This window comes from Centropristis striata, chromosome 3, assembly GCF_030273125.1.
Source record: "Centropristis striata isolate RG_2023a ecotype Rhode Island chromosome 3, C.striata_1.0, whole genome shotgun sequence".
In the NCBI taxonomy this organism is placed as follows: domain Eukaryota; kingdom Metazoa; phylum Chordata; class Actinopteri; order Perciformes; family Serranidae; genus Centropristis; species Centropristis striata.
Genome location: NC_081519.1, coordinates 15,970,275 through 15,997,035, shown reverse-complemented (window position 1 = coordinate 15,997,035; position 26,761 = coordinate 15,970,275). Strand labels below are relative to the sequence as shown.

Sequence of the window (26,761 nt, the reverse complement as noted above, 5' to 3'; positions counted from 1 at the left end):
CCCACAAACAATTTTACATGTGTTTTATGAATGGATTTATGTTAAATCCTTCCTGATTTATGTTGTGTATTTGACATGTTACATTTTTTTACAGAAAACAGATGCTACTTTTTATTCTGGCAAATTATATTTATTTTAAATCTTCTCATTTTGCATGCAAGTTTTATAATACACATGGTCAGAAGGGAAACCTAACATTCACCAGTTCAAGCATGAAATTAAATTTTTTTACTTTAAAACAAACTAAATGTTGTTTAAAGCATAGGGTAATGTGGCAGCTTCTAATGTTACGATTCACAGATACTTTAACTGAAATGAAACAGTTTGATGGCATGGTCCATCCCTCGTTCACTATATATATATATATATATATATATATATATATATATATATATATATATATATATATATATATAAAAACAGACGAGATAGGAGGTTTTACCAATCTGCAGGAGTCAAATGTCACCTTTCTAAATTCAGATAGTCAAAATCATCACAGATGTTCCTACCGACAAGTTCTCATCTTGCAATAAGCCATGTGGCAATGGTATCATCATGGCCAACTTCCAATTATTAACAGTCATTCTTCTCAATCCTCTCAGTTATTAGTACACATTATATTTGGATGCGATGCGCTAAAGAGCACAGCTACAGACCAGTCCCATGGAGTAGATGCACTGCAGCCACAAGGTGGCCTCATTATTACAGTTTACATTTTTTCTATAGGCTGAGATTTTGTACTGTATACTGTTGTAACTTAAATTCATTCTGCATCTGGAAAATACCATCTATGTCTCTGCATGCACCATGTTTATCAGTGTACAGTGTAGTTCAGTTTATCTGGCAGTGAAGAGAGCATGTTGGCGTTGTGAACAAAGGCTTGTCTGGGGGGGAAAAGCATGTCAGTGTTTCTGATGACCAACAGAGAGAACTTGTCTAGACTACTCCTTATTGTACCCGAGAGAGACTCATAGAGCAGTCCTGTTTCTGTGGAAACCAAGGGAACAGGTCAAAGGTCAGGGGTCAACCATTTTTCAGATTGCAAAAGATCATGTGTAATCTAATGGAAAAAGGACATTTTCACACAAATCACAAAGAGATCTGAGCAAACATACGCACACAAACATTTTTATGGGCAAATTTCTTCTTTATTAACACGAATGCTTGTAAAATATCCACTCATGAACTGATTGCAAGTGCCAGTACACGGACCCGTACACATTAATCATGGATGTCAGACTATACATACGTGGATGCAAGCCACATGCTTAGGAGGTAAAGAAACAGGATCGCACAATTCATATAAATGTAAATAAACAGCAACCGAGCATTATCTTTTGAATATTACTATAAATGAATTGCACAGATTTTTAAAAATTTGTACAAACTTGAATTGTGATTTAAACATCAACAAAAGCTCAATGTTGGTTATGTACAGATGAGCCCACTAATCACTATTCGTCTATTATCACTGTGGTACTGATGTGCTTTTTTGCTGGGCTTTAGCAGTGCAAATGGATACTCTGGACATGCTTTAGAGAGGTATAACACATTATGTTTAGAACTTCCCAGTAGTCTGAGGATAGCATAGAAAACAGTCACAGTAATTTGTAGCAGGAGCGGCCGCTTGTAAACAATGAAGGAGACAATCTCCCTCTTTACATTATTCACATGAAATGAGTGTGATTATGTCCATGCAGAATGAAAACCATGGAAACAGAAACAACATGCTGCAATGGTTGCAGACTGTGATTTTGTCTTGCAGAAACCCTGTATAGTGTATTTTTCAGTTTACAGTCATTGCTGATTTTACTTTTTGACGTGATCTATATCAGAAATGAGCTTTAATGTATTTGTTCAGACAAATATAACACATTTTATTAAATTATATTTTAAATATGCACCTGCATTATAAATACCCATTATCAAAATATAGTTCCAGTTAGATTAGAAAAAACGAATAAATAATAATAAAAAAACTTTCAGTAATGAGTTAGGGCAGTATGAGTTTTGTAAACTTTCAGAGATCTCTTTTTTTTTTTTACAGAGAGCATATTAGCACACATATTATCATGCACTGAGTCAACACCATTTTGTACAAACATAGAGCACTTTTTCCTTCCACAACAGTGCAAACCAGTTTAAAAAAAGACATCCAGTTTACTGTGAATTCAATTACCGAGCACAGAGAGAGACCATCACGTATGATTCTCAAACAACAAGAAATACAACATTCAGTGAACAACACTTCTGACAGAGAATGCGTAAAAGACTATGTCTAATATTTTTGTACAATACCCAACAACACTTGTATCTACAATCGGTGTATTTTTACACCTTTAATGCCTTTTTTATGACCATCTTTTTTTGTTTTGGAAAATTCTTCTCTTCCATGACTGGCTGATTGCCCTGGTTTATAATGCAGAAGTGCCACTCATGAATCAAAAAGGTACGGCTACATTTGATTGGAGTAGGAGGTGGGCCCTCCCACCTGGCTGTACTCAGACGGCTGGTCGAAGTTTCCCTGGGCGTTATAGCTCCCTGACTGGTCAAAGCTTCCCTGGTTGTAGGGCTGCTGGTTAAAGGTGCCGGCCTGTTTCTCAGATGCTCCGCCTGCTAACCTTGCAGCACCCTTGTGCCATCCGGTCTCCTTAAAGACAAACCAGATGTTCCCAGCCCACAGAACAAAGTTGAGAAACCCAAAAACCTGAACAGGAGAAGAACAAGACAAAGCAAAATTAAGCAAATGAGACGTTCTTGTCAGTGATGCACACCTTTATTTTTTATATTCTACCTCAACATTGTAAGTTAATTAACACAAATAAGATGTGTGCCTCTTTTCAAACTATTCCTACTTTTAAAAAAAAATCCCAATTTATTTTTCATTCAAAACCATCTTTGAACCACCTGGTGCAGCAACACTGAATGGATGTTATTGGTGGTTAGCCTATAGATCTTGGTTAGAAGGGATCTGCTCCACTATTCAGAATACCATTATCAGCACATTTTATTACCTGCTATATTGTTTATTGTTAGGTGTCGACCTCTAGTGTCTGGAGTGGTTATAACAGTATTAAGAGACGGAAGGAGGGAGGTTGGGCTGGTGGTTGACTCCTCGTGCACAGAACTTTCACCCAGGAGGCTGGAGGTTTGGTTTCTGTGTATAACTAAATTAGTGAAATGAAGTCACTTCATAAGTCATTTTTATATCCTGTAAAATATTCAGATGTGCATTCATCAGTAAGTATTTGATCCAAAATATGATCTTTCCACTAAACCTAAAACTAACCATGACAGTCTCAGCACCTAAACCAGGTAGGCCCCCTCCTACCCAAAACAGATGTTTCAACTCCTCTTCATCCCCGCTTAACTTCAGCTTCACCTGACAATTGAACTACTTTCAGTGCTTATACTTTCACTGACACTTCAAACCCTGCCAGGTCTCAGATCTTCACCTTTATACAAAAACAAAAAAAAACTTCTTCTGCCAACACATTTCCCACCAAATGCTTTCAGTGTTTACACTTCTGCTGATAACATCTTTTAGTTTTTACACTTGAACTGCTGCTAATTTCTCGGAGGATTTCCACATTATCTCTAAATTCAGTCAGCACTGACACTTTATAACTACAAGTTCTGTTAGCGCTTTCATTTTAACATACATTTAAGCTTTCTTCAGTGTTTTTAAGACACTTCAATGGTTTCACCATTTCAACTATTTAAAATGTTTCAATGGCTACATTTCAGCAGCAGGAACACTAATGTACCTTTTTCTAGTTTATTTATTTACTGGTCTCCAGCATTTGGGACCGATATGCTGTAAACCTACCACTGAGGTGTTGAGTCCGGACCAGCGTGGTCCGTGCACAGAGCCACACTTGTTGCTCTGGACTTTGCAGGCAGAGATGAGGAGCTGCACCTCATCTGGATCTGTTGCCACTTTGACATCAGACAAAGCCTTGGCCCAAGCAGAGGAACTGACCAGCCACATGAAGGAGAACACCACCGTCACTACAAAGTCCTGATGGCGTGTAAGACAAAAGAGACAGGTTAGTGACTAGTGGTGGTTGGAGGATGGGACTCGGTGTGGGATGAAAACAGAGGAATAGAGTGAATCTAGAATTTAAGGGTAAGATTACATAATGTTCAGTAATTACCCACTTAAAGCTGAAATGCTCTGTCGGAGTTCGCTGTACTCACAATGAGTGGTCCTCGGTTGTTTTCACGGTACTTGTTCTGAAAGAAGATGTAGACGATGGTGGCCATGAGGGAATACAGGAAGGCAAAGACCGCAATGGTGACAAAGAACTCTGCAGATGATGAATAGTCTCCAATGAGGAACACACGCTCCCTCCTAATGCCCTCACACACCGGCGCTTCAAAGGACACCTGGTGCAACCTGATACACACAGAGGGAGGCACAGGGGTCAAATCATACTTGGCGCATAACATGGTGTCTTTTGTACTATTCTGACAGGATATATTCCCTCAGGTAGGTCCTTATAAATGATTGGCTTGTCCTGTCTTAAGCTTTGTCAGACATCCTCTGACTTTTGGCATAGTACTTCTAGTAGTTGGTTAACACTGGAAGCCATTATTATGACTGTATGTTAGCAGATGATACCAGTAAGTTATTTGTTTCATTACAGATTATGTGTGAAAGGAATTATATCCAGTCTAACCCAAATGTCAAAATCAGTTACACAAGTCAGAAAAAAGCATATTCTCTTCTTCACCCCAGGTGGTATCTTGCAATACAGATAGTTTCAGTTTTATCTGCTGTTTTTAAAGAATAGTCCCACCTACTTGTGTACACCCACACATGTTATTTTTGAATTCACTAACCTCCCACATTATGTCACAGAGACCTGCAGAAATCAGGCTACAGTGTTTCCAACCTGACAGTAACCACTTTGCTATTAAACATAATTACTATGTTGGCTGAAGCATTGTTTTTACATTAAAGCCAAATCAATAAATCGTTAACATTACATTACCCAACATTTAATGTGAGGCTATTAGAACATTTATTTTTAAAGTCTGCTTAAAAATTGCTGTTGAAGTCACATTAAACATTATTTCTCCATGAGCAGAACGAAAATGGGGTTCCTCACCTCAGAGGGCACAAAGGTCCCAGTGGCACTTAAATCATTTTCGTAGGTTTTAAAATCTGCACCTACTCTGCACAGATTACATCTACACACTCAGGAACGGAGAGGACGGTCATGTGTGTGAAAGGACAATAAACTTTGACAGAAAATATTAAAAGCATTGACTCATGTTTCATACTCCTGCCATCAAGCTTTAAAGCAATGAATGAGTGAAGCCCTCTCACCTGAAAGGATAACCAAAGTCGATGCCAATGCTGAGGTTGCTGCTGGCCTTCTCCATGCAGTCCACGCTAACCCTCAGCTGTCCAGAGTAACCCCCACATGTCGCAAATGCAAAGATGGCAAAGAGCTGAAAAAAGAAAAAGGAAAAATTCAAACTGAAAAATCAGATGCTGTTTATTAGATACCAGAAACTCAACGTTATTAATGACACAGGTGGTCTTCATGTGCAGTCAGCATCCTGGTGTTCTGGCACTCTGTAGGTGCCACTGAGGATCCAGGACCTGAAAAGTGTGATGTGACATATACATTCTAACATCATGTTCAGAGATACATTACACAGTTATTAAAATCAGACTGATGTAATGTTGTTGTTTTTTAATTTAGATCTATAGCCAAAACCAAAACAAGGTCCCTCCATGAATTGAATGCCCTGCTGACATTGACCCTAGTTTTTTCCCAATGCCACATTTTCGTTTGTTCATACAGGCTTTACTAGATAAGTAAGGTTTGTTAAAGATGGAAAATGGTCTACACACTATGTTTGTCTCCTGTGAACATATATTTAATTAAATTACCACCAGATGATGGTGCGAGCATGGAAAAAAAGTACCAGGTACTATCCACAACTTTTGCGATTGAAGTAGCATCGAGTTGAGCCGTGCATGCAGTGGAAAAATGGCTTTAGTCACCTGCAGTGGGCTGGCTCTGTGGCCAGACAAGCCTTTTGTGGCTCTGACTTTATAGATGCAGAGCAATATTAGCGTCTATTTGTAGTCGTGTCTCTGGTGAACTGGGGACAGTAAGTCTAGTATTTACTCTTCTTTTAGCTCTGTTTGGTCTCCACCAATTTCAAAGGGAGATATCTGCATCTAGCTGCTAAATGTTTTACAAAGTTAATCTGCTAGTCGCTGACTCTGTCTGTCTGCTGTTTGGGGATTTGGACAGGTTGGATTTATTAGAGCCTGCCAGACGAAAAAACAGCTGCCTGTTACTGTTGGAAACCATAAAGATGTTATGTTGTGGGTCCCAAAAAAACCCCTAAAACAGTGAGTTTAAAGAACACTTCATATCGCTGCGGGGAACTGCAGAGTCGGGTGATAATTCTCTGGGTTCGTCACTATGAGCAGTTTGACCCAGTGACAATATAAAAAATCGATAAGTGCAGCTTTAACAACATATCAACTGAGTTTTCCAGCTGAAAACGGAGCCACAGGAAACATTAAAACTGTAACTGGACTGAATTTCTAGTAACAAGTACAGGGAATAGTGAGGATCAGCAGTCCAACCATTTAAACATTTTGCTTACGGACATCTCAACAATTTCTCTGCCGTGAAGCCAATTTAACAGCAGCTGATAGCGTTTTGGCCACATCAGCACACGGACTACAATAGCTGCAGTGAGTGCGTGGGATGAGCTGAATTAGGACAGAGTCTCCGAGTCTGGACGACAAGATCACTGTTTGTGCTCCCTCCATGACTTCGCCACAAAGTGCTTTTTTTTTGTTACATTTTTTTTAATGATGTTCATCTTCTTCCTTGAGCATTTACCTTGTTTTAGATAAGACCTTCAACACAATAAAGTATTCTCCACAAAGAACCCCAACTCTGAACAGAATAAAACAACTAAAAAGAAAGTATATTACCAGATAAAATCTTAAAGTATATAATAAAAAATGTAATCTGATAGATATAACTTAGCAACAAGTTAGAGAAACACACAGGTGATTACACTTAAACAAAGACAGGAACTTACAGCTTATGTTGCATTACAGGCTGTAAAATGTATTTTAAAAAAAAACCCTCTTATTATTCGTTCACAATTTGATCATAACAACAGTTTGATGACACAAAGATAAGGCAGAATGATCACATATTGAAATACTACCAATGCTGTTTGTTGAAAAGCAATATCCACTATGAAAAAAAATCCTTGAACTTACCGGAGCAAATATAACCATACACATTGAAGAAGGGAAGATCTAATCCAGCTTTGTTAAACTACAGGACTCCCAGAAGCATCCTGACACCGAAACAGAAGCAGGAAGAGGCTGCCTGAGGAAATCACGGCAATGTATTTGTGTTTGTGTGTGTGTGTGTGTGTGGCTACTACAACCTATCAATTGTCTCTTTGTTCCACTACAATTCTGCCCTCTAAAGTAAGTGAAAGTTCACAATTTCCTTCTCTATTGCAGAGGTAGATTAATTAAGCATCTGTTTGCTCAAGTTGAACCTGAACATTCAGTAGGATAATCAAAGTTCTAATTAAAAACACTAATGAGGCTATGGTCCCATATTTTTATGTAAGAATAGTTAAGATTCAATTTCTGAAGGTGGTACTGGACACACTGCACGCTGCTGTTTACTTAGTTAATCTCTGTTAGTATTCCTCTCCTGCTAATTCTACACTAATGCACTAATGTCAGGCAGCCTGTTAAAACAACATGGATGATTAATTAGCCTCTCAGCTCTACTGCTGATGGAAAACATGGTTGAGATAACTGATTGGAAAACAGGAAGTGGTCAGTAAATTAATTATGGACACATTATACAAACAGCAGCAGATCCATCTAAAGTTGCAGTTGGAAATTGGAAAGCTTTTGCAGCTTGTACATAGAAAGCAAATCTGTAGAAAAATAATGCCTTTTGCCGAGTCTTAATGTCAGTAATGAACTGGGTAAGTTTCATGCTGATGTCAGATGATAAGAGGAGTGTGTTTGGACAACAGTGTTTGATTAGAATAGTGTATCACTAGGTTTCTATTGAAGAGTAAGTTTCAGTCTCCCATGTATTTTATTAGAGCATGTCACATAGCACAAGTTTTGTGAAGTTTTATGTTCACATATGTAAATGAAGCATTATCTTATGCTTACTTTTGGTGAATTTAGGAAAAATAGACAGTGTAGAAAAATAAACACCTAAATGTGTATTTTTGGATGTTTCTTTCCACTAGTATATAAAAAAAAGGTCATGCTATGTAATCAAAAAGGCCCACAAACTAAAAATTGACTGAAATGGTTTTGCCTCTACTGTGTATCTTAATTTCCAATATGATCCCCTCTGTTATAGTGACACTGCAATTAAGATTCAGTGAGTTAATTGGGTTCATTATAAAATACATGTTCATTCTCTTTCTTCCTACACTTATGATCCACTCCCACTGCTGTGATTAAATTGACTTGTTGCCTCCGCTGCCCTCTCTAACAAAACTCTGGCCCAAAAAGATACAATAATAATAATAATAATAAAATCTGTTTATTACTATCGCAGTTTATAGAATAAAATTATAGCCGTTTTGCTTGAGCAATCTGTAAAATTGATATGAAAAAAGACAAGAGAAAGCCTATTCCAGCTAGTTACAATTTCAGTGTGTTTAATTAGTCCACCCTAAAGCCAGTGAATAAACGTGAAAATGCATTGTGAATAGTGGCTCCAGGGCTGAAAATGTCTACCAGTTCTGCTAAAGATGTGTGTTCAAGGAAACATAAATTGATGGGGAATGGGAAGTTGACACAACATCGGCTTTTATGGAATGCACTTTTTGATTCACAAATGAGAACCACCAAAATTCAGTGAGAATACTGCCTTTTATGAGTTAAAACTGAAGGACTGGAACCATGAAGTCAGGGTCAGCCAGATAAACAGGCTTCTCCTTATAATCAACAAACATGAACATGCAGCAAACACATAATCACAGACAAACACATCCAATCTTCGAACACACACACGTCCTCTTCCCTTAATATGCCCCCTCTCTCTCTTGCAGCCCAGTCTTCCATATAAAGCTCCAGTAGCCTCAAGACTTCTCACAACCATGATCACCATAATCAGACCTGACGCCTGGTTAGCACGAGCCTCCCCTCTCCCATATTACAGGCAGCTGGATGTGCAGCTTGCCAGCAGCTGGTGAGGAAATATCTCTTCAGTTTGAATGGCCATCAGCCTCTGGGGGGCGCTATAGTAATCAAGGATCAGAAGCATTAGATCATTGCACACTCATCCTGGCAATATATTTGAGCTTGTTAGTGTGTGCATGTCTGTCTCAAACAAGTGTTTTTCATTAACAATTTTCAAATATAAACTAAACATAATAGCTTACAAAATATGTGCCATCAATGTGAGGATACAGTATTTCCACTGTGTACATATAATTTGTGAAGCTCAACTGAATGTGTCAGATGTCAACATACACATACATGTAACATGTCAGCACAGAGTTCTACTTGTCATTTTAATGGTAGTATTAATGGTATATATTGTTTATTGTTTTCACATTTTCATAATTTTATTTTGGCTTGGTTTCATTGAGTGGCTTGATGTCACTTTTCCACTAGGTAGAGCTACAGCCCTGGAGGTAGCTCTGTGTCTTTTGGCCATTGTATTTTTAAACATTAGTGTTTTGAAAGTATTTCTTATGTCACAAAAACCACTGAGAGTGAATCTTAACATTATATTTTCTGTGATGTGTCTGTGTTTCTCTTTTGGTACTCTGCAAAGATCTGACAGCTGCCTGCATGCTCTCATCCCTGGCTCTCTGAAGCTCTGTGTTATGCTGTTTTGGTGACACAGAGGTCACCAGGGCCCACCAGTAGACAATACCCCTATATTTTTAGGTTCCAAAAATGTACCTGAATTTAAAAATATGGATATTTCTATGGAGATTCTCTACTCGCTCTACTGTTGCCAATACCAAAGTTATCTGGTCGGACCAAACCGAAATTAGCAAGCCTGGTCAAGTAGCCATCAGTGTTGCCAGATTGATTCTAAAATGGCATTCTTCAACAGAAAAAAATATGAATACTGACAAAAATAAGAAAAATGTCAGCAGGCAATTTTTTTGTCAAACCAACCAAGCAAATTGGGCGGAAAATCACCAAATCTGGCAACATTTACCTGGCATAAAATTTAGTCCCTGATCCTGTTATTTTCATTGTGCAATGTCAACCCATCAGAGACAACCAGGAAAATTTCAAACGCATTACATTACACACATACCACCATCAGGCAGAAAAGGATGCCCTTCAGCGCACAGACAGAGACTGAGAGCTTTTACATTAGTCACCGCACGTTTCTGTTATAATGTATGACTTAGGGGAGAGTAACAAATCTGAGAGGTGAAATCTGTACACAATAACAAAAATGATAAATGGATCACCTACTTGTCATATTTAGTTTTTCTAGCTTGATTCTTTCTTATTTCTGTTGTCCTGCTGTTAATTGTATGTACATAAATACATAAATGTTTCATATTGATTATCAATCAATCCACTTTATTTGTATAGCACATTTAAACAACACAAACGTCTCCAAAGTGCTGTACATAAAATCAACAATAAAACAAACAATTCCATATACCAATCAGCAATAAATAAGTGTATAAATCTAATATGATGCCATAAATAAATAAAACAATACAATCAAACAGATAAACATAGTAAAATAAAAGACGCAGTTAAAAGTAGTAAAATAAATAAAATAAATAAAAGACACACAAAAGTGCAACTTAAATATAGATTATTCCAGTTCTCTTAAATATATGTCTGGCTGCCATCATCTTTTTGCAGTTTCTAGTTTAAAGAGATACCATCACAGAAATATTCAAACTAATTAGTCATTGTAACTGCACATAGGTTTAATTCCATGCTAATAAAAGTTTTATGAGCCATACAAAAATGATGGGCTCACTTCACCTCTGGCTTCTCGATTAAACTAACTGCAGTGGAAAATATATGTGTGCCTATTTCTGGTAGCAATGATATAATTTATTACATAGAAACCACAACTGCATCAAGTCTTCTTCTGTAGCACATGTTTACTGGCAAAGCAATAAGATAATAGAGGATTCAGCAAGAAAGATTGGTTTGGTTTATGTCTCAAAACCGCTTTCTTCTCAAGCTACTTTAATGGGATCAACTCGATATCCTTTTTCTATTGACCTTCTAAGTACTCTCACTTTTGTCTGCTCATTGGCCTGTTTGTATCATCAACTGCTTCTTAACAAACAGATGTATTGACCTCAGATCAGGCCTGCTCATACTGATGGTAAAGACCCTTTTTGTGGGAAACCAGTGAAATCAAATAAAGAAATACAACATACAGAGGGAAAAAACAGCCCCTACTAGTAATAATGTGATGTATTTTTGAAAAGGTAGAAACATTTTAGCTATAAAAACCCATCTCTTCATCTCATTGAACTGATGGTGCACTGTCTACAATATATTATCAGGTGGTTTCTGCCACCTTGTGGCTAAAAGCATGCACTGATCTTATGACAAATCCTGCATCAAATCTCCATGTGGAGTAGATATAAATGCATTGACTACTTGTTCATTTGTAATGAATGCCACCTTAAGGGGGAATACAAATCATAGAGTGATGCATGATAATCCGATGACTTGAATCTCCCCTTGTTTCTTGCAGCTTCAGGCCTCAGGTGGAGTCTGAATGCTGCTTTACCTGGCTGTCACGGTGCACAGCTGGAAGCTCTGCAGGGAATTCCTCTACTGAAGTGTTTTTAAGTGATTAACTCTCTTTAGCTTTGGTTGGTTTTGAGGCAAGATGAGGCCACAAACAAACACAAAGAAATGTGCTCATGTGTCAGCACACTAACAAATTCACACATGCAGCTAAAAGAACTGATAAATACTGTACGTGCAGACCAGGGCATGTGTTTATCTGAGCAAACAAAGGGTTGAAGAAAAGTGACCAGAAGAGCATGAGAATAAATACTCCCACCTAATTATCACACCCAGATAAACATCCCTCTCTCTGTCTCTGCGTGTATATGTAGTCTCTCGCTGTCTCCTGCAGCTGCCTATTCTCCCTGTGATTTTCGGCTCGGGTTTAGCCCCTCTCATTTCTGGCTGGGGCCTTTGAACAGGAGAGCGTGGCATTGTGAAAGGAGGGTGGGTGCTAAGCCCGCGCCCCCGTGTGTTTATCTGCCTCTCCCAGCTGGGCTCCTCGGGGAACAAGAGATAGAGAGAGAGAGAGAGAGAGAGAGAGAGAGAGAGAGAGAGAGAGAGAGAGAGAGAGAGAGAGAAGAAGAAGAAGAAGAAGAAAGAGAAACCAGGGTACAGGAATGAAAACCCTCTCCAGTGCAAACAAAGCTTTAAAACATCTCCCTGTTTGCCCTCTTCTCCACTGACCTACATGGCATTGACGATAGGCAGAGCTAATGTTAAGACCATAATTTGCTTTTTAACCATTACAAGGTAAAAATCAACTGTGCAATTATCTATAGCTTCTGGAAAGTGGATGTGGATAAGAGTGCAATGAATCCATCTGAGGAGACTTAAACATGCAATGTAATTTATGCTGCTAGGGGTCTCTCAGTCAAAAAAATAACAAAAGATGGAGAAATGGCAGTCAGTTTCTTGCTGTTTGGATTTGTTCAGCGTTCATTGTTAAGGAGGTTTTTACCAGGAGCCGAATTATCTGCAGAGGTTTTCTCTTCTTTAAAACAAAAATGGACCAAATGATTCATACAACAAAAACTCAATTTAAAGCAGTTTCATCTTTATGATGTGTTTCTCCAATGCTGTTTGGCATGTCAGCAGAAAGGTTGCTGGCAGGGCTGCCGCTAACGTTCGCTCAGCTTGTTTCTCTGATAACTTACGATCCAGGCATTCAGGAGGTTTTTACCAGGAGCTGAATTATCTTCAGAGGTCTCTTCCTCTCCAAAACGAATTGATCCGGTGATTAAAACCGATAAAAATACTGAATAAACCAACTTCTTGTTAAAAATCTGTGTTTTTCAATGTTGTTTGGCACAAGCCGAGCTGCCGCTAACGTTTGCACAGCTTTTTTCTTTGATAACTTAGAATCCAGAAGTCTAGTGACTAAAATCCTTCACCTGGTTAAAATATTTGGTCTAACGAGATCTAAAAGATATATTGTAAATATTTGGCTTAAAAATGTATGAAAAGTCAGTTTATGACAGCTTCTGTGAGACTTGTGTTTGTTTCCCAGAAGCTGTCATAAATTACCACCAAGTTGTTTGAAACATTTGGGACAGTATAAGTACACGTCTCAAAATATATTATATAGGTCTAGTCATTTTATACATTTAGTGTGGCAATGTTACATAATATACTTTTAATGTAGCTGGAGCAGGGTTGGAGGCTCAAATGAAGACATGAATGAACACCGGGGAAGTGAAGAGGCTGGCTGAGGATTATAAGACTGATCCACAAGCTTCAGGGCTTAACCACCAGCAATCAGACCTATACTGTCCAATACAAACAGCCCTCCATTGTAAAAAAACAACAACAGGAAAACAAACGGGGTGTAGGAAAAGGATAAACCAGACAGGGTGGCAGTAGGGAACACGAAGTGGGCAGCAAGATAGAGTATTTACAGGCTTGGTATAATGGAGAACATTTGACTGTAAAACAAATATAAACAAGCGTGAGGACAACAGACAACAGAGGAGCTGGTCAAACAGGAAAGAGGACATAATAAGAGTGGCAGAGGAAGCTAAGCGGGGAGGTGAAGATCATCTTAAGTGGCACACAAGCTAAAAGGTGCATTCGTTGATGAGCTGCACTTGACATTTTCTCAAACGAGACAAAGCCACACAAACACCATCCACCTGCTCCATTCAATTGGATAGGAATCGTTGCGGTGTCAAGTGCTGCTTCGGAGGAGAAAATCGCCTCAGATGTTCTGCCCCTCTCTCTGCCTGACTGAGGGGGAAAATATCTAGGACACTCTTTATGAAGACAGAAAGAAAGAGAGAGATGAAACAGAGTGGGACAGAGATTGAGAGAAGCATATGTCTTTCAAATTGCTTACCCTCCACCATAATTTAAAATCAAAATGGAGTTTGGGGTTTGAATAGGAAGCAGACGTGCATATGCAGTATGGAAAATTATCTTCTTGTGTGATATTAAAGATGCACGAATGCATAAAGTCTGGATCATCTTCATATATACTTGAGCTTTTTTAACTGAAGGTAATGCTAAATTTGCACTAAAAAAAGCTCCAAAAGCTTTTCAAACTAGAGGGGCACCTGAGGGCACTGACCTCTGTCATTTGTGTATCCCTCATGATTTGGATCCACTCCCCATGGATAAGATTAGGTAGACACGCTAACTGTTAGGCTGAACAACAAGCAAAGAATAAAGGCTAAGCTGTTGGTTATTTACAGTAAGTTATGTCATTTTAGCATGTATGTCTAGCCTATATTGCTGTGTACCAGATATGCATTTGGCCCTTTGCTGTGTAAACTTTGCAGATTTTGGGCAGTAGCCTACATGCCAATTAATGGCCCCTGTCCTCCCTCCATGCCTTGAGCTCGCTTCCAGAGCTCTGCACATTATACTATGGTGGAATGGTGGAATTAGCAAGCTAGCTAGCTAACCAGACAGCTGCTAAATTAGTAAGATGTAACAGGTAATGCTTCATTCTATACTCTTGCCACAGTGTAGGAAAGCACATTGTTGGATGAGTAACAACTTTGTTGACCTATATATATATATATATATATATATATATCCTTTATTTGTTACTTGCTTGCATTTTATCTTTATTTCTTTTCATCTTTCATGCTACACTGGTTACAGAAAATGAGCCCAACTGCAGGCTGGTGGCTAGTGGCACATCTGGGCTTAATGGTCCCTTTCTCCCTCCACTGGTAGGAAATTGGGCCACTGGGTGGAGACCAACTGGCAACCCCAGATGTTGACAAGCAAGCTAGCTAGGAAAATCAGCTCAACCGACTCTTTGTTACGACAGTGGGCATGGTTTCATCTAAAGTTGGTTGGAAAAACAACACACACTGTCTGTTCAAATATGTACCACAATACATTGCGTCAATACAGAATCTCATCATCAAAGAGGAGCGCCTGCATTTTTGTCAGAACTGAAAATGTACGTGTATACCGATATATGATGATACTGCCCAAGCCTACTTAGTGCATAGGGGTCTACTTCCAGGGGAAAGTTCCTGGCTAGCAAAACTAGCCTCATATACCTGCACATGCCGGTTTGTTTACATGTGTCAGGCTGTGTGCCAAGAGGCTAAACAACAAGCTAAAGAAGAAGGTAGGAACAAACCTCTTTTTCAAATAACTATTTTCAAAGGGACTTCTAAATCTCGTTTGCCCCTGTTTCCACTTTCAGCCTCACAGTTTATTTCCAACCCTTTTTTAATCATTATCGATCAGATTGTCAATATCGCTTTGTGCCCTCGCTTTCCAGCCCCTTAAACCTGAACCCTGTAGGCCTACCTGCCTGATTCATGGATTAATGATTCTTGGCCAATCTGGATAAGTTTGCCTGACAACGTGGTTCTGTTACTTGCTGGCCTTTCCACTGAATTATAACCCTGAAACACAGTGAAAAACAAAATAAAAACAGAATGCACTGATTTCCAAATGCTTTGTGACTTAGATTTAATTGGATACAGTACGACAAGATACCTAATGCTCATGCTGGGAAACTTTGTAAACACATACAACTATTCTGCATTTGATGCATTCTGTTTTTATCTAGGTTTTACACAGCATCCCAGCTTTTTTGAAATCAGGTTTGTTAATGCGAACTTTGATCTTAACCTGTTGTACTTCTGGCAGTTATTTCTAAACCATGTTCAACATTCTCTAAAACATGCTGAGAAACAACCACACAACCACAACCACAAGAACAAGTGAGATAATAATTTCCTTTATGTGCCTCATGTTATTGTTTCTCTTCTGCTTTATAGCACTTTGGTGTTTGATCTTAATTCACATAGCATGCCGCTGTGGATGTAGTAGACTGGGTCATGTGCATTCCTTCAGCATTTACATAAACTTACAGTATCCTGTGTGTCTATGTTTGTGTGTGCATGGCTGCATTGTAACCTCTCAGTGCATGTGTGCTTATCTGAGTGTTTAAGGACCTAGATGTGAGTATGCAATGTCTATGTAGAATGTAGAGTAAAAATATCTCCCTCTCTCCAGTCAGGCAGAAGCATTAGCCACAGTCACACACACACACACACACACACACACACACACACACACACACACACACATTCTCACTTGCATTCACTGCTGCAGTTCACCAGTGTGCAAACATGAGCAATTTTACGCCAGCTAGTTGAGTACAAAACAAAAGGGCAAACGCAGATCAGGAATGAAAGCACAGTGAGGTGAGCAAACAGATGCACATTTGAATTGAACTTTGACATAAGAGTGATGATGGGATATAACTGTACTGTGATTTTATTGACTTAAATTCACTAAAATTGTGAAAAGAAAGCACTTCAATTAACAGTGATGATACTTTGCTCTAAAGTAAGATTAAAAAATGCATAAGAGTAGCAGACACCTTATTAATTTACTCTTACATCCTTACTTCCACACCTGAGACAAAAGGTTTTTCCTACTCATCAACAAGACGAGTTTAAGCATCAATGATATTGATCTTCTACATTAGTGTGGAAAACCCAACCACTTGACTGACTACAGAAGTAACACAAAGAAGCAATAACCACAAGCCTTCATGTGAAAGCTGTCTGATCTTCGCTTCAGTGACAGCACTACAGAACAAAATCAGTAGCTCATTTAGCAGCAGCTAATCCCTTCCTGCACGGGGAGCGCTTTGTGCCCTGCATAGCCCAGATTCATCTTTCCCACTATCTCTCTGCTCTCTCTCTTCCTCTCTGTAAGCTTGACTGACCACAAGCAGGCAGAGATTCTCCATTTATTTTTGTAACACCGTCCCTTCTTGGTGCTCCTCTTCTCCCCATGAGGTTTCCATGGCTACTTAGTCAGGTGACCTAGCTGGAACCCAGCCCCTGTGCCCTGCGGGGAAAGTCACTGCACTTATTAAACTGGGGGCTTTATGAAATGTAATACAATCCCAGTGTGTGTGTGTGTGAATTTGAATATGGTTTATATATGTCCTCACAAAAATCTGTTCACGCCCTGCATTAACTATCTGTGTCTTGGGTGATCCAATTACAAGTGGACAGGCCGAAGTCCAGGTGTGAATGAGCCCAAGATGCATTGAAATCTGACCACCAAATATGGGGACACTCTTATCGCAGTGTACAAAATTGTCAATCCAGGGCCACAATGAAGAACTGACACCTCTGCATAAACAGATGTAAAAAATAAAGTGTGATTCTAATGCCAAGTGTGAACTGATAATGTGTGTTTACACCAGACATGAAGTCAATTTCCGACTCACGTAACTCATGCATGTTGGATCACTTGTGTGAGATGTGCCAGTGTAAACACTAATGCTGCTCTGTACCTGTTGTTGAAGTTCCATAAATGCCATCATGTCTGGGTCCATAACATCAATTGGAGGTGCATGCAGCTCGGTGAATTTCAGCACCTTGTCAAGGAACTGCGTCCAGATTACTGCCATCGTTCTACTACAGTGGTATGTACACAAAAAAACAGATTGTGCTGTGATGTAATTGCAATAGACGAATAGAAGGTATGCCGAAATAGCTACATCATGATGCAGATTGGTATAAAGTCTGAAGCCATGCTTTGTGAGGTCTGCCTTTTAAAATGTCTGTTTTGAATGGAGTTTGAATTGCTCAAGGCTGTGTGATTCAGGAGAATCTCAACACTGGTTTCTTTCTGGCTTCTACGACATAGCATCACACAAATTTCTCACCTGAGTTGAAAAAATTCAACTCGGATGAAGATTATCACTTAAATTTTCTGTGTGTCTGGGGTGAACCCAATGTTTGAGCTGTCCTTTTGTGATGGGATCAGTCAAGACACATGCCAGGTGTGAACAGGACCTAGATCATCCAAATTCATGTCAGTCCCTGTGTGTCACAGCTGAAAGAGAATACCAGATGTCCAGGTAAAGGAACGCGTTTGGATTGGGGTCCAAATTAGTGAGTGCAGAAGTATGAGTTTTGACATTTCTATTTCTTCATGTTCTTGTCCAGGTACAAACTGTCTCAACACCTGTGCTATTCAGTGTAGTGTGTGTGTGGGTTGTGTGTGTGTGTGTGTGGGATGTCTTCTTCGAGTAGACATATCCACCTACAGGAGAAGACAGGTTAACCTTTCCCTGCCTGAGTCACAGATGGCGGCCCATCATCTCAGGGTCGAGGGGGAGACAGAGGTCCAGCTATGACCTGATGGTTCACAAAGGTCCTACCAGGGAGATCATCAGCTACTACTACCTTCACCCCCAGCTTATGTAATGGTCACATCATTACTGGAATTTAGATACGACTTCAAGAAGGGACATAAACTATGACCTCTTACTGGTGCTGAACGATAGGACAGGGAGTCACAAGAATTTGTTTTCTGTCTTCTCAACAAAAAAAGAACCAAAATTCTGCTCATGTCAGTAATATCTATATCTCTATAATAATATATGTTGTTCTGAGTTACTGACAAACCACCTTTTCTCTCATTTAGGTATGAGGAACGTATTGCATTTAACTTATTAACTAACTTGTATATCAATCCATAATCTATGATCCAAGATGGATTTTTACCCCCGCATTTTTTGATTTGTGGTCATAGAGCAACATTAGTACTAATTTTGGAGTCATGTTACAGACAACACAATAAATACAAGTCCAATATTCCCTCTCCTTTTAGCTCTGTTTTGGTCTACACAAACTCCTAAGACGATTTAGCAGCTAAGTGATCCACTATGTCCACCAGCTAGTATCTAACTTTGTCTCCCAATCACTGGGTGCTGGACAGGTTTTTGTTGTTGTTGTTGCTTAAAACCAACACAGTAAAGTTGCTGGGTGTAAAACCAAAACAATGACCTGAAATATAAGATGTAGAAGGTACAAGATTTAATTGTTTTCATTTTTTATTTTATTTTGTTGGACTAGTTTGAACTGGAAATGAGTCATTGCATAAATAAGCATAATATTCTACAATTTTTCTCAGAACTGAGTGAAGAGGAACCATCACACATGAATTTTTTTTTTAATGATACGAGCCATTTTAAATATAAGACTTTTGTAGATTACATTGACTGACAGATATCACCGGCTGCACTGTCTGATGGTTGTTATTAAACATGTAATTTTGCAAGTTTCATTGGTGCTCTAATTCACCTTCCTAACCCAAATACTAAAATACAAACAATGTCCTGACACTGAGCTGTCTGTTTAAATGAGTACTCCATGCTCACATCATTTCTTGAAGCATTTAACAGAGTTATCATTTGCTCCTCATGTCCCCTCGTCAAAGGGAACAAGTGATTTCAGTGCTGAAAAACAGATCTCTGACCTGTCAAGTCTCTTGTGATATCTGTCAGCAGCTGTCGCCAAACTATCTGCATCCCGCTGCCTCTCACTTGTTTCCTTTGGTGTGTGTGTGTGTGTGTGTGTGTGTGTGTGTGTGTGTGTGTGTGTGTGTGTGTGTGTGTGTGTGTGTGTGTGTGTGTTTGTGTGTGTGTGCTTATGCTCCTGCACAAGCATTTATCATGAACATTGCGCAGCAATTGGTCAAAACTAGCACTAAGAAATAACACAAAATGTGACAGACAAACAGAGAGAGATAAAGAAAGTGTGAGGGAAAGAACTCAGATTGCTTTTCCAGAGAAACCATGCATCTAATTTTGCCAATCCTGCTGCTTTCAAAATCTGTTAAATCGGTGGTGTATTTTACTCATGTGCAGCTTTGCATAACTACAGAGTAATTCTGGCCCATCTCACTCAAGTTCCCTGTGAAAATAAACAGTATTCATTCAGCCTTGTAATTGGAGATTAGGGTTTCACTCCCAATATGTAATTTCTTTACAAAACAAAATGTGTCTGCATTAATCAGAGGAGGAATTTGATTTCATGCTGTCTTGAGATGAACCTAATAATAGGCTTCACCTATTTACTTTAACAATAACAAACATACGTATAAGAATTACAGCTTTGACTACAAAAAGCATAAGAAAAGGTTTTTGGTGTAGATTTGGGCTGTGATATAACAACACACACACTAAACATGTAGCTACGGTGGCCGACAAGGGTCAAACGGACGGCAACGGCCCAATACGTCTCAGTTTGAGAAAACAGCTTCTTGTACAGAAACGATGCAAAATCACAAACTCAAACACAAGTCTAAACGAGGTACAAAACGAGGAACGTGGTGCAAATTAAAAAACGTGCTGCAAAAAACAAAGACAAATGCATCATCATCATCAAACGCGCTGCAAATGGAGAAACGATCTGCAAACCGAGAAACGATCTGCAAACGAAAAACCGTACAAAGCTCAGAGCCGGACAATAACTGGAAAATAAGACCAGTTAACTCCGACCGGGACAAAAGGTTTTGTTGAGCCGGAACATGAACACAGAGCCTCCGATCTACTGTTCATGTAATAACTGCGCCAGCCTGTGGCTAAACATCAGCACTGAAGCGATCACTTCACAAGTTCTCATTTTCAATTAATATTAACAGTAACACTATTATTATGATTTGAAGCCGTGTCAGTTTTGACTGTGCGTGATGGGGACCTCTGCTTGTGACTTTATAGATGCTCTTTATTTAGGCAGGGAACGTAATTCAAGTGGAAGTTTATTTTAATCAAGTGAAACTATAAGAGCTGGTTCTTTGGGAGAACGTGATACATAATTAGGCTATTATTATTTTAGTGTGTGAATGCACATTGTGCTAGTGACAACGCGTTGCCATGGTGATGAGATAAACAACGTAAAAGTACTTCAGAAGCGTTCAGCAGCACCGGCAGAGGTCCCCATCACGCACAGTCAACCTACTGTGCGTGATGGGGACCTCTGCTAGTGTCTGCTTGTTATTGATTATAATCATAGCCATGGAAGCTATCGCTATGAAAGAGTTTGTTTACTTAACTTTTTTTTCAATATAAATGAAGTAGGACATCAAAAGATTCCCTTTGATTAGATAGGCTATAGCACACTCAGAACATTGTCATATCATTTAATTACAGCAATAGGCGGCGGGTGAGCCTGACGTTTGGGAAAGCTATCTGACCACATATTATACAGAGCAACGGGTCGCCGGTGCTGCTGAACGCTTCTGAAGTACTTTTACGTTGTTTATCTCATCACCATGGCAACGCGTTGTCACTAGCACAATGTGCATTCACACACTAAAATAATAATAGCCTAATTATGTATCACGTTCTCCCAAAGAACCAGCTCTTATAGTTTCACTTGATTAAAATAAACTTCCACTTGAATTACGTTCCCTGCCTAAATAAAGAGCATCTATAAAGTCACAAGCAGAGGTCCCCATCACGCACAGTCAAAACTGACACGGCTTCAAATCATAATAATAGTGTTACTGTTAATATTAATTGAAAATGAGAACTTGTGAAGTGATCGCTTCAGTGCTGATGTTTAGCCACAGGCTGGCGCAGTTATTACATGAACAGTAGATCGGAGGCTCTGTGTTCATGTTCCGGCTCAACAAAACCTTTTGTCCCGGTCGGAGTTAACTGGTCTTATTTTCCAGTTATTGTCCGGCTCTGAGCTTTGTACGGTTTTTCGTTTGCAGATCGTTTCTCAGTTTGCAGATCGTTTCTCCATTTGCAGCGCGTTTGATGATGATGATGCATTTGTCTTTGTTTTTTGCAGCACGTTTTTTAATTTGCACCACGTTCCTCGTTTTGTACCTCGTTTAGACTTGTGTTTGAGTTTGTGATTTTGCATCGTTTCTGTACAAGAAGCTGTTTTCTCAAACTGAGACGTATTGGGCCGTTGCCGTCCGTTTGACCCTTGTCGGCCACCGTATGTAGCACTAGATTGACTCTCATTTCCAAAAATGGCAGGAGACACACATTTTCTATCTCAAGACAGACAGCCATTAATAACGTCATCTATAAAATGTAAATGTAAAATTTAAATCTAAAACCAAAGACATTAATTTTACAGTGTGACAAAAGCACTCATCCACATTTAAGAAGCTGCAACTACACGGTCGCCCATAAAGTTGGAATAAACTTCTTTTTTTTTTACCTCTTTCCATGAAATGATTGTGATAATGTGATTAATTCTTGACAGATTCTTCTCAAAACTGTATTAATCAATCTCTTCCAAACATATCACAATGAAAATTAAACCACAATTAACAGAGAATTGTGTCTGAAAGCAAATTTATTCCAACTTTATGGGCAACGGTTTACATTTTTTGTTACTCAACTAATTGATGAATCAGCTACAATTAAATGGCATTCAGGACTAAATGTCTCTTTCTATGTGCTGACATTTATTATATACTTGATTAAGTTTCATTTATTGGCTGAAGAGTGATGACACTTTGTTTGTGGGTCAGGGCTGCTCGTCCTCTGTCCTGTGCAGCGCCACCTGTTTTCAAATACATTGTCATTGGCCTCATAAGGACGTTGCTTTTTAGTTTACTCATTTCATTTCAAAGGTTATTATTAGGGCCCAAGCACCGAGTGGTGCAAAAGTGATGTTGTTCCTCTCAGGTTTATTATATAATTATTACTTGTTAGTATTACTGGGACTAAAGCATTTTCAACTACTAATATCTAAAACATTCACAACACACTACTATTAACTATTCCTGTAACACCCACAAAATCGCAAAATCCCACTGACCAAACACAGTCAGCCATATATGAGGTTTTAACCTTGCCTCGTTTCTCTTATATTCAGATTGGGGCGTATTAATCTGCTGGTGTAAACTGTTTATATGCTGAGTAAGAAAGGAAAAACCGACTGGCATAGAAACATGAACTAAGGGGGCGGGACTTAGTGGTGGCATTAAAGATGCTTTCTGGACATTTTCTAGATTTTTACAGATAATTGAATACCATGGCCAGGACAAAGCAATAAAAAACCCTTGTGACAACTAATCTATTGTGGCTTTATCCTGCACACACACTAACACACACTCACGCTCTGACCACCAGGAGGCAAACTAAAATGGCATACAGTAAAGTAGTGAGGATGACATCATGGGACAGTGGGTGAGTCCCGGGTTTTGGATGAGGGAAGGACCCTTACTCATTAATCATAGTCATGATGGACTCATTCTGTGTGACTCATCAGCCTGAGTTTTGTTGTAGTACAGGAAGCCACAGAGTTGATACAGTACTTGTAAAATCGCCCTGTGTGAGATGATACAACAGCCATGATGATGCACCAGTGCATAAAAAGCCATGTATATCATTTGCATCATGTGCTCAATCAACTGTACAATTTTGCTCTCTTTCTGCTTCCATCTCTCTCTTTCTCACACACACACACACACACACACACACACACACACACACACACACGCTCACACATGCAGTGAAGAGTTTGGGCACATCTCAAAGGACAGCTTCTGCATGAGTTGGTCCATGGTGGAGAGGAGGGGACCTTACAGCTGTTTGGAGCCGAATATGCCAGCCACTGACAATGTGCCAAACAGGCCAAGAGCCTGCATGAACAACCACACACACCCATACACACAGAGCCGTAAAACCATCCTCTAGAAAGTCCTCCAGACATGGCTGATTATATATTTGCCTTGTCTGTGTGCAGACCCAGCACTGACTGAAGATGCAGGAAACCTTCTAGTCTGCTCTAACTATCTTGACTCAAGTTAACGTAACCTTTAAACAACGTTCTGTTTGTCCACATGACCAGTCAGCCATACAGTCATGGGTTCACTATCATTAGCAAAGTAAATGTCAATGGCTTATAAACAAACCAAACTGACAGACGTGTTTTTAGTAGGATCATAATGTGAGAAGAAATTCACTGCAGGCCTTTTGATAATGGTATCAAAAGGTATATTCTGGGCTAGCCCAGACTATACCTCTCTAGTCCAGGTTATAACCCCCTTGTGTTTTTTATAAATGATTCTGTATTTCAGTGACCACAGTTTTTTTCCATCATAATTTATATATTTTGGGCTAGACCAGACTATATCTCTCCTGTCCAGAATATATCTTATTGTGCTTTTCATAAATAAGGTAACTCGGGAGAATAACATACTGGATTTACAATTAAGTAAGAGATAAAATGCAATTACAAATTTAGAAATTGGAGAAACAGCACTAAAATGCTGTAACCAGTGTTTTGATATAGGTTTTGTTAGCTCATGCTTCATTATAATCTGGACTTGTTTAATTTACAACGACATTTAAGCAAATAAAATTGTGTAGTTTATACGATTGTTGAAATGCTGCTCAGCATGAGAAATACAATCAAAATTTAATATCTGGGGTATATTCTGGGATAGCGTACTTTAATCCTGGGTATATTTATGCAGGAGGTTAATGTGGGCTGCTACACCAGGTCTGAATCCAGCTCAGAGCGCTTTCCTGCAGGTCTTCTTCCCCTCTGTCTCCCCCTTTCACTCGGGATCTCTCACTGTATATCGATTCCCGCAATGACGAGGCCCGATGAATAGAGTTTGTTTTATAGTTGCCTTACCCTACCATACCATAATCATAGTTAAACTGCATCTAAACACAACTTTAGTTGTTGTGCAATGTAAAAAGCTATAATGAGGGGTTTTGCAGAATAATTCAGTATCAATATTCTATTTATAACACAAATTCTCATTCATTTATTCTCCAGTGTACTCTGAAAACCCACTCCAGATGCTACATCTCTACCTGTCAGAGTCTCCTTAGGCTGCAGTCAGAGAGTAATCATAGGCCAAATGAGGGCAAATGGTCCAGTTACGTCATTTTCACTACAGATGGAGGCTGAAAAAGTGTTGTGAGACCAACTGAGGCTTCATGGAGATCCCTTTTCTCTCTGGTATTAGAGAAACAGCTTCACAACACAGCTACACCACCGCTGCTGCTGCTGCTGCAGAATAAATCAGAATACCTGGGTCATAATTTGAATTGTTTGCATTTTTATAAGCCCACTGGCCAGCAGAGAAGTTGGAAAAACTTTCTTTAGTTGCGGGTGAGGGGCTGCAAGTAAAAGGTCACTTTCATAATGGTCTCCTCAGGTTTGTGTTTGTGCGAATGCAGAAGGGTGAAATGTCAAATTAATTGTAGCTTGCATAGGAACGCATATAACTACATTTGTGTGCACACTGTGTGCAGTCATGTTCACAGAGTTACACATTCTGCCCTCCACCTCACACACACACACACACACACACACACACATAGAGCAACAATAAGACACACAGAGGGAGCTATGACAGAGTGTTATCTTAATCACACAGATGGTGCTTTGGATCATCTGCTTGTTCTTTGGCTCTGGCCCACAAATATCACAGCGTATCTGGTCACACGCAAACAGCCGAAAGGGATGCACTGGGGAACTCACCTCACTGATAGACATCTGCCTCATCTCAGCTAAAATGTCACGTGTCTGATGGAAGTGAGTGCGAGCAAGGATCACCCCCCTTTGCACAAAATTCTTTTCTTTTTCTTTTTTTTTTCATTTATATGAACGTGCTCTGCTGCTTGAGGATCCTCTGCACATTTGATGGCATTTATAAAAGTGGGAAAGACAGGCACACACACACACACACACACACACACACACACACACACACACATATCTGTGCACTAGCTGAATACCCCCGTGGCTACAGTAATTTCTCTAAACTCACATCAAAGGAAATCACTTATCTCTTTTTGCCTTTAGGCTTCTCTGCACTGTACAATAAACACGAGCACCACAAACGGCATCCAGACAGAAAGAGGTAGTAAAGCTTTGATTCAGTCAGAGCTAGGACACCCCGTTCTCATTGTTGATTCCTGTTATATCATTTCACTTGGAGTAAAATGGGGCATTTTTTGTGGAATGGCGCAAAACGCGCAGGGTTGGCACAAGGCATCCAAAATACGCATAATTGAAAAGCGACATAGCGGTTTCCCCTGGCTTGTAGTTCTCACGGAGCTATAAATCCTTACATAAACTTGAGCCATTTAGTCACGGTGAAACGGATCATAGCCGAGATGATTGCGGGTAAGGTTCCCTCACCGTGTGGAAGTCACACAAAACACCATTTTGCAGGCACCAAAAAGCCAACAGATGTGATAAAGTTGAAGTTGCACCAGAGAGATGCAGGAATGTACCAAGTCAGAAGCAGATGTTTAGGAATAACATCACACACGGACACTCATCACATCCTACATTATGTAATTCACTGATGTATTTACGCTGTACGATTAAGTTATTACAATGCAAAAAAGAAAAAAAAAATAGACATCAAAGTTCAAACTCACCCATTCCAAAACACGGATAAATCCCAGAGGTAATTTTAGCACTTGAAACGTCCCCGCAGATGCGAGCTGCAAAAGGACACAGAAGATAAAAGCATTCTGTCACCAATTAACAACACACATTGGCCAGTTCAGCAGGTAATCACACACATCTGAGTGAAAATATTCTCGTATTTCGCTGATTAACTCACCTGATCAGCGGTGTCCATCGCAGCAGCAGGAGACTTTCTTTCTTACTTGTTTGATTGGATGTAAACAATCTCAAACCGCAAGTCAGGACCCGATTGATGCGTCTGTCGCGCGTAACAGCCAGT

General features: G+C 39.4%; 1 protein-coding gene across 3 annotated transcripts; it reads right to left on the bottom strand.

Annotated features, from left to right (window-relative positions):
• Positions 1 to 1,311: 1,311 nt before the first annotated feature.
• Positions 1,312 to 26,761, bottom strand: synpra (synaptoporin a). 3 transcript variants are annotated; one of them, XM_059328598.1, is made up of 6 exons: positions 26,639 to 26,761; positions 26,451 to 26,516; positions 5,336 to 5,460; positions 4,201 to 4,399; positions 3,830 to 4,021; positions 1,312 to 2,707 (listed from the first exon to the last, which is right to left on the bottom strand). In XM_059328598.1, the coding sequence occupies exons 1-6, from the start codon at positions 26,654 to 26,656 to the stop codon at positions 2,456 to 2,458; spliced, it is 852 nt and encodes a 283-aa protein (XP_059184581.1). In that variant the 5' UTR covers positions 26,657 to 26,761; the 3' UTR covers positions 1,312 to 2,455. The 3 variants fall into 3 exon arrangements, with proteins under 3 accessions (XP_059184581.1, XP_059184583.1, XP_059184582.1); XM_059328600.1 differs by lacking the exons at positions 26,451 to 26,516; positions 26,639 to 26,761 and adding an exon at positions 25,543 to 25,614; XM_059328599.1 differs by lacking the exons at positions 26,451 to 26,516; positions 26,639 to 26,761 and adding an exon at positions 7,274 to 7,399.

Coding starts and splice junctions, on each gene's coding strand:
- synpra (XM_059328598.1), bottom strand. Junction 5,461..26,450: donor TTATCCGTGTTTTGGAATGG/GTGAGTTTGAAC, acceptor TTCTTTTTTCAG/CTCTTTGCCATCTTTGCATT. Junction 4,400..5,335: donor GACTTTGGTTATCCTTTCAG/GTGAGAGGGCTT, acceptor TGTGTGTATCAG/GTTGCACCAGGTGTCCTTTG.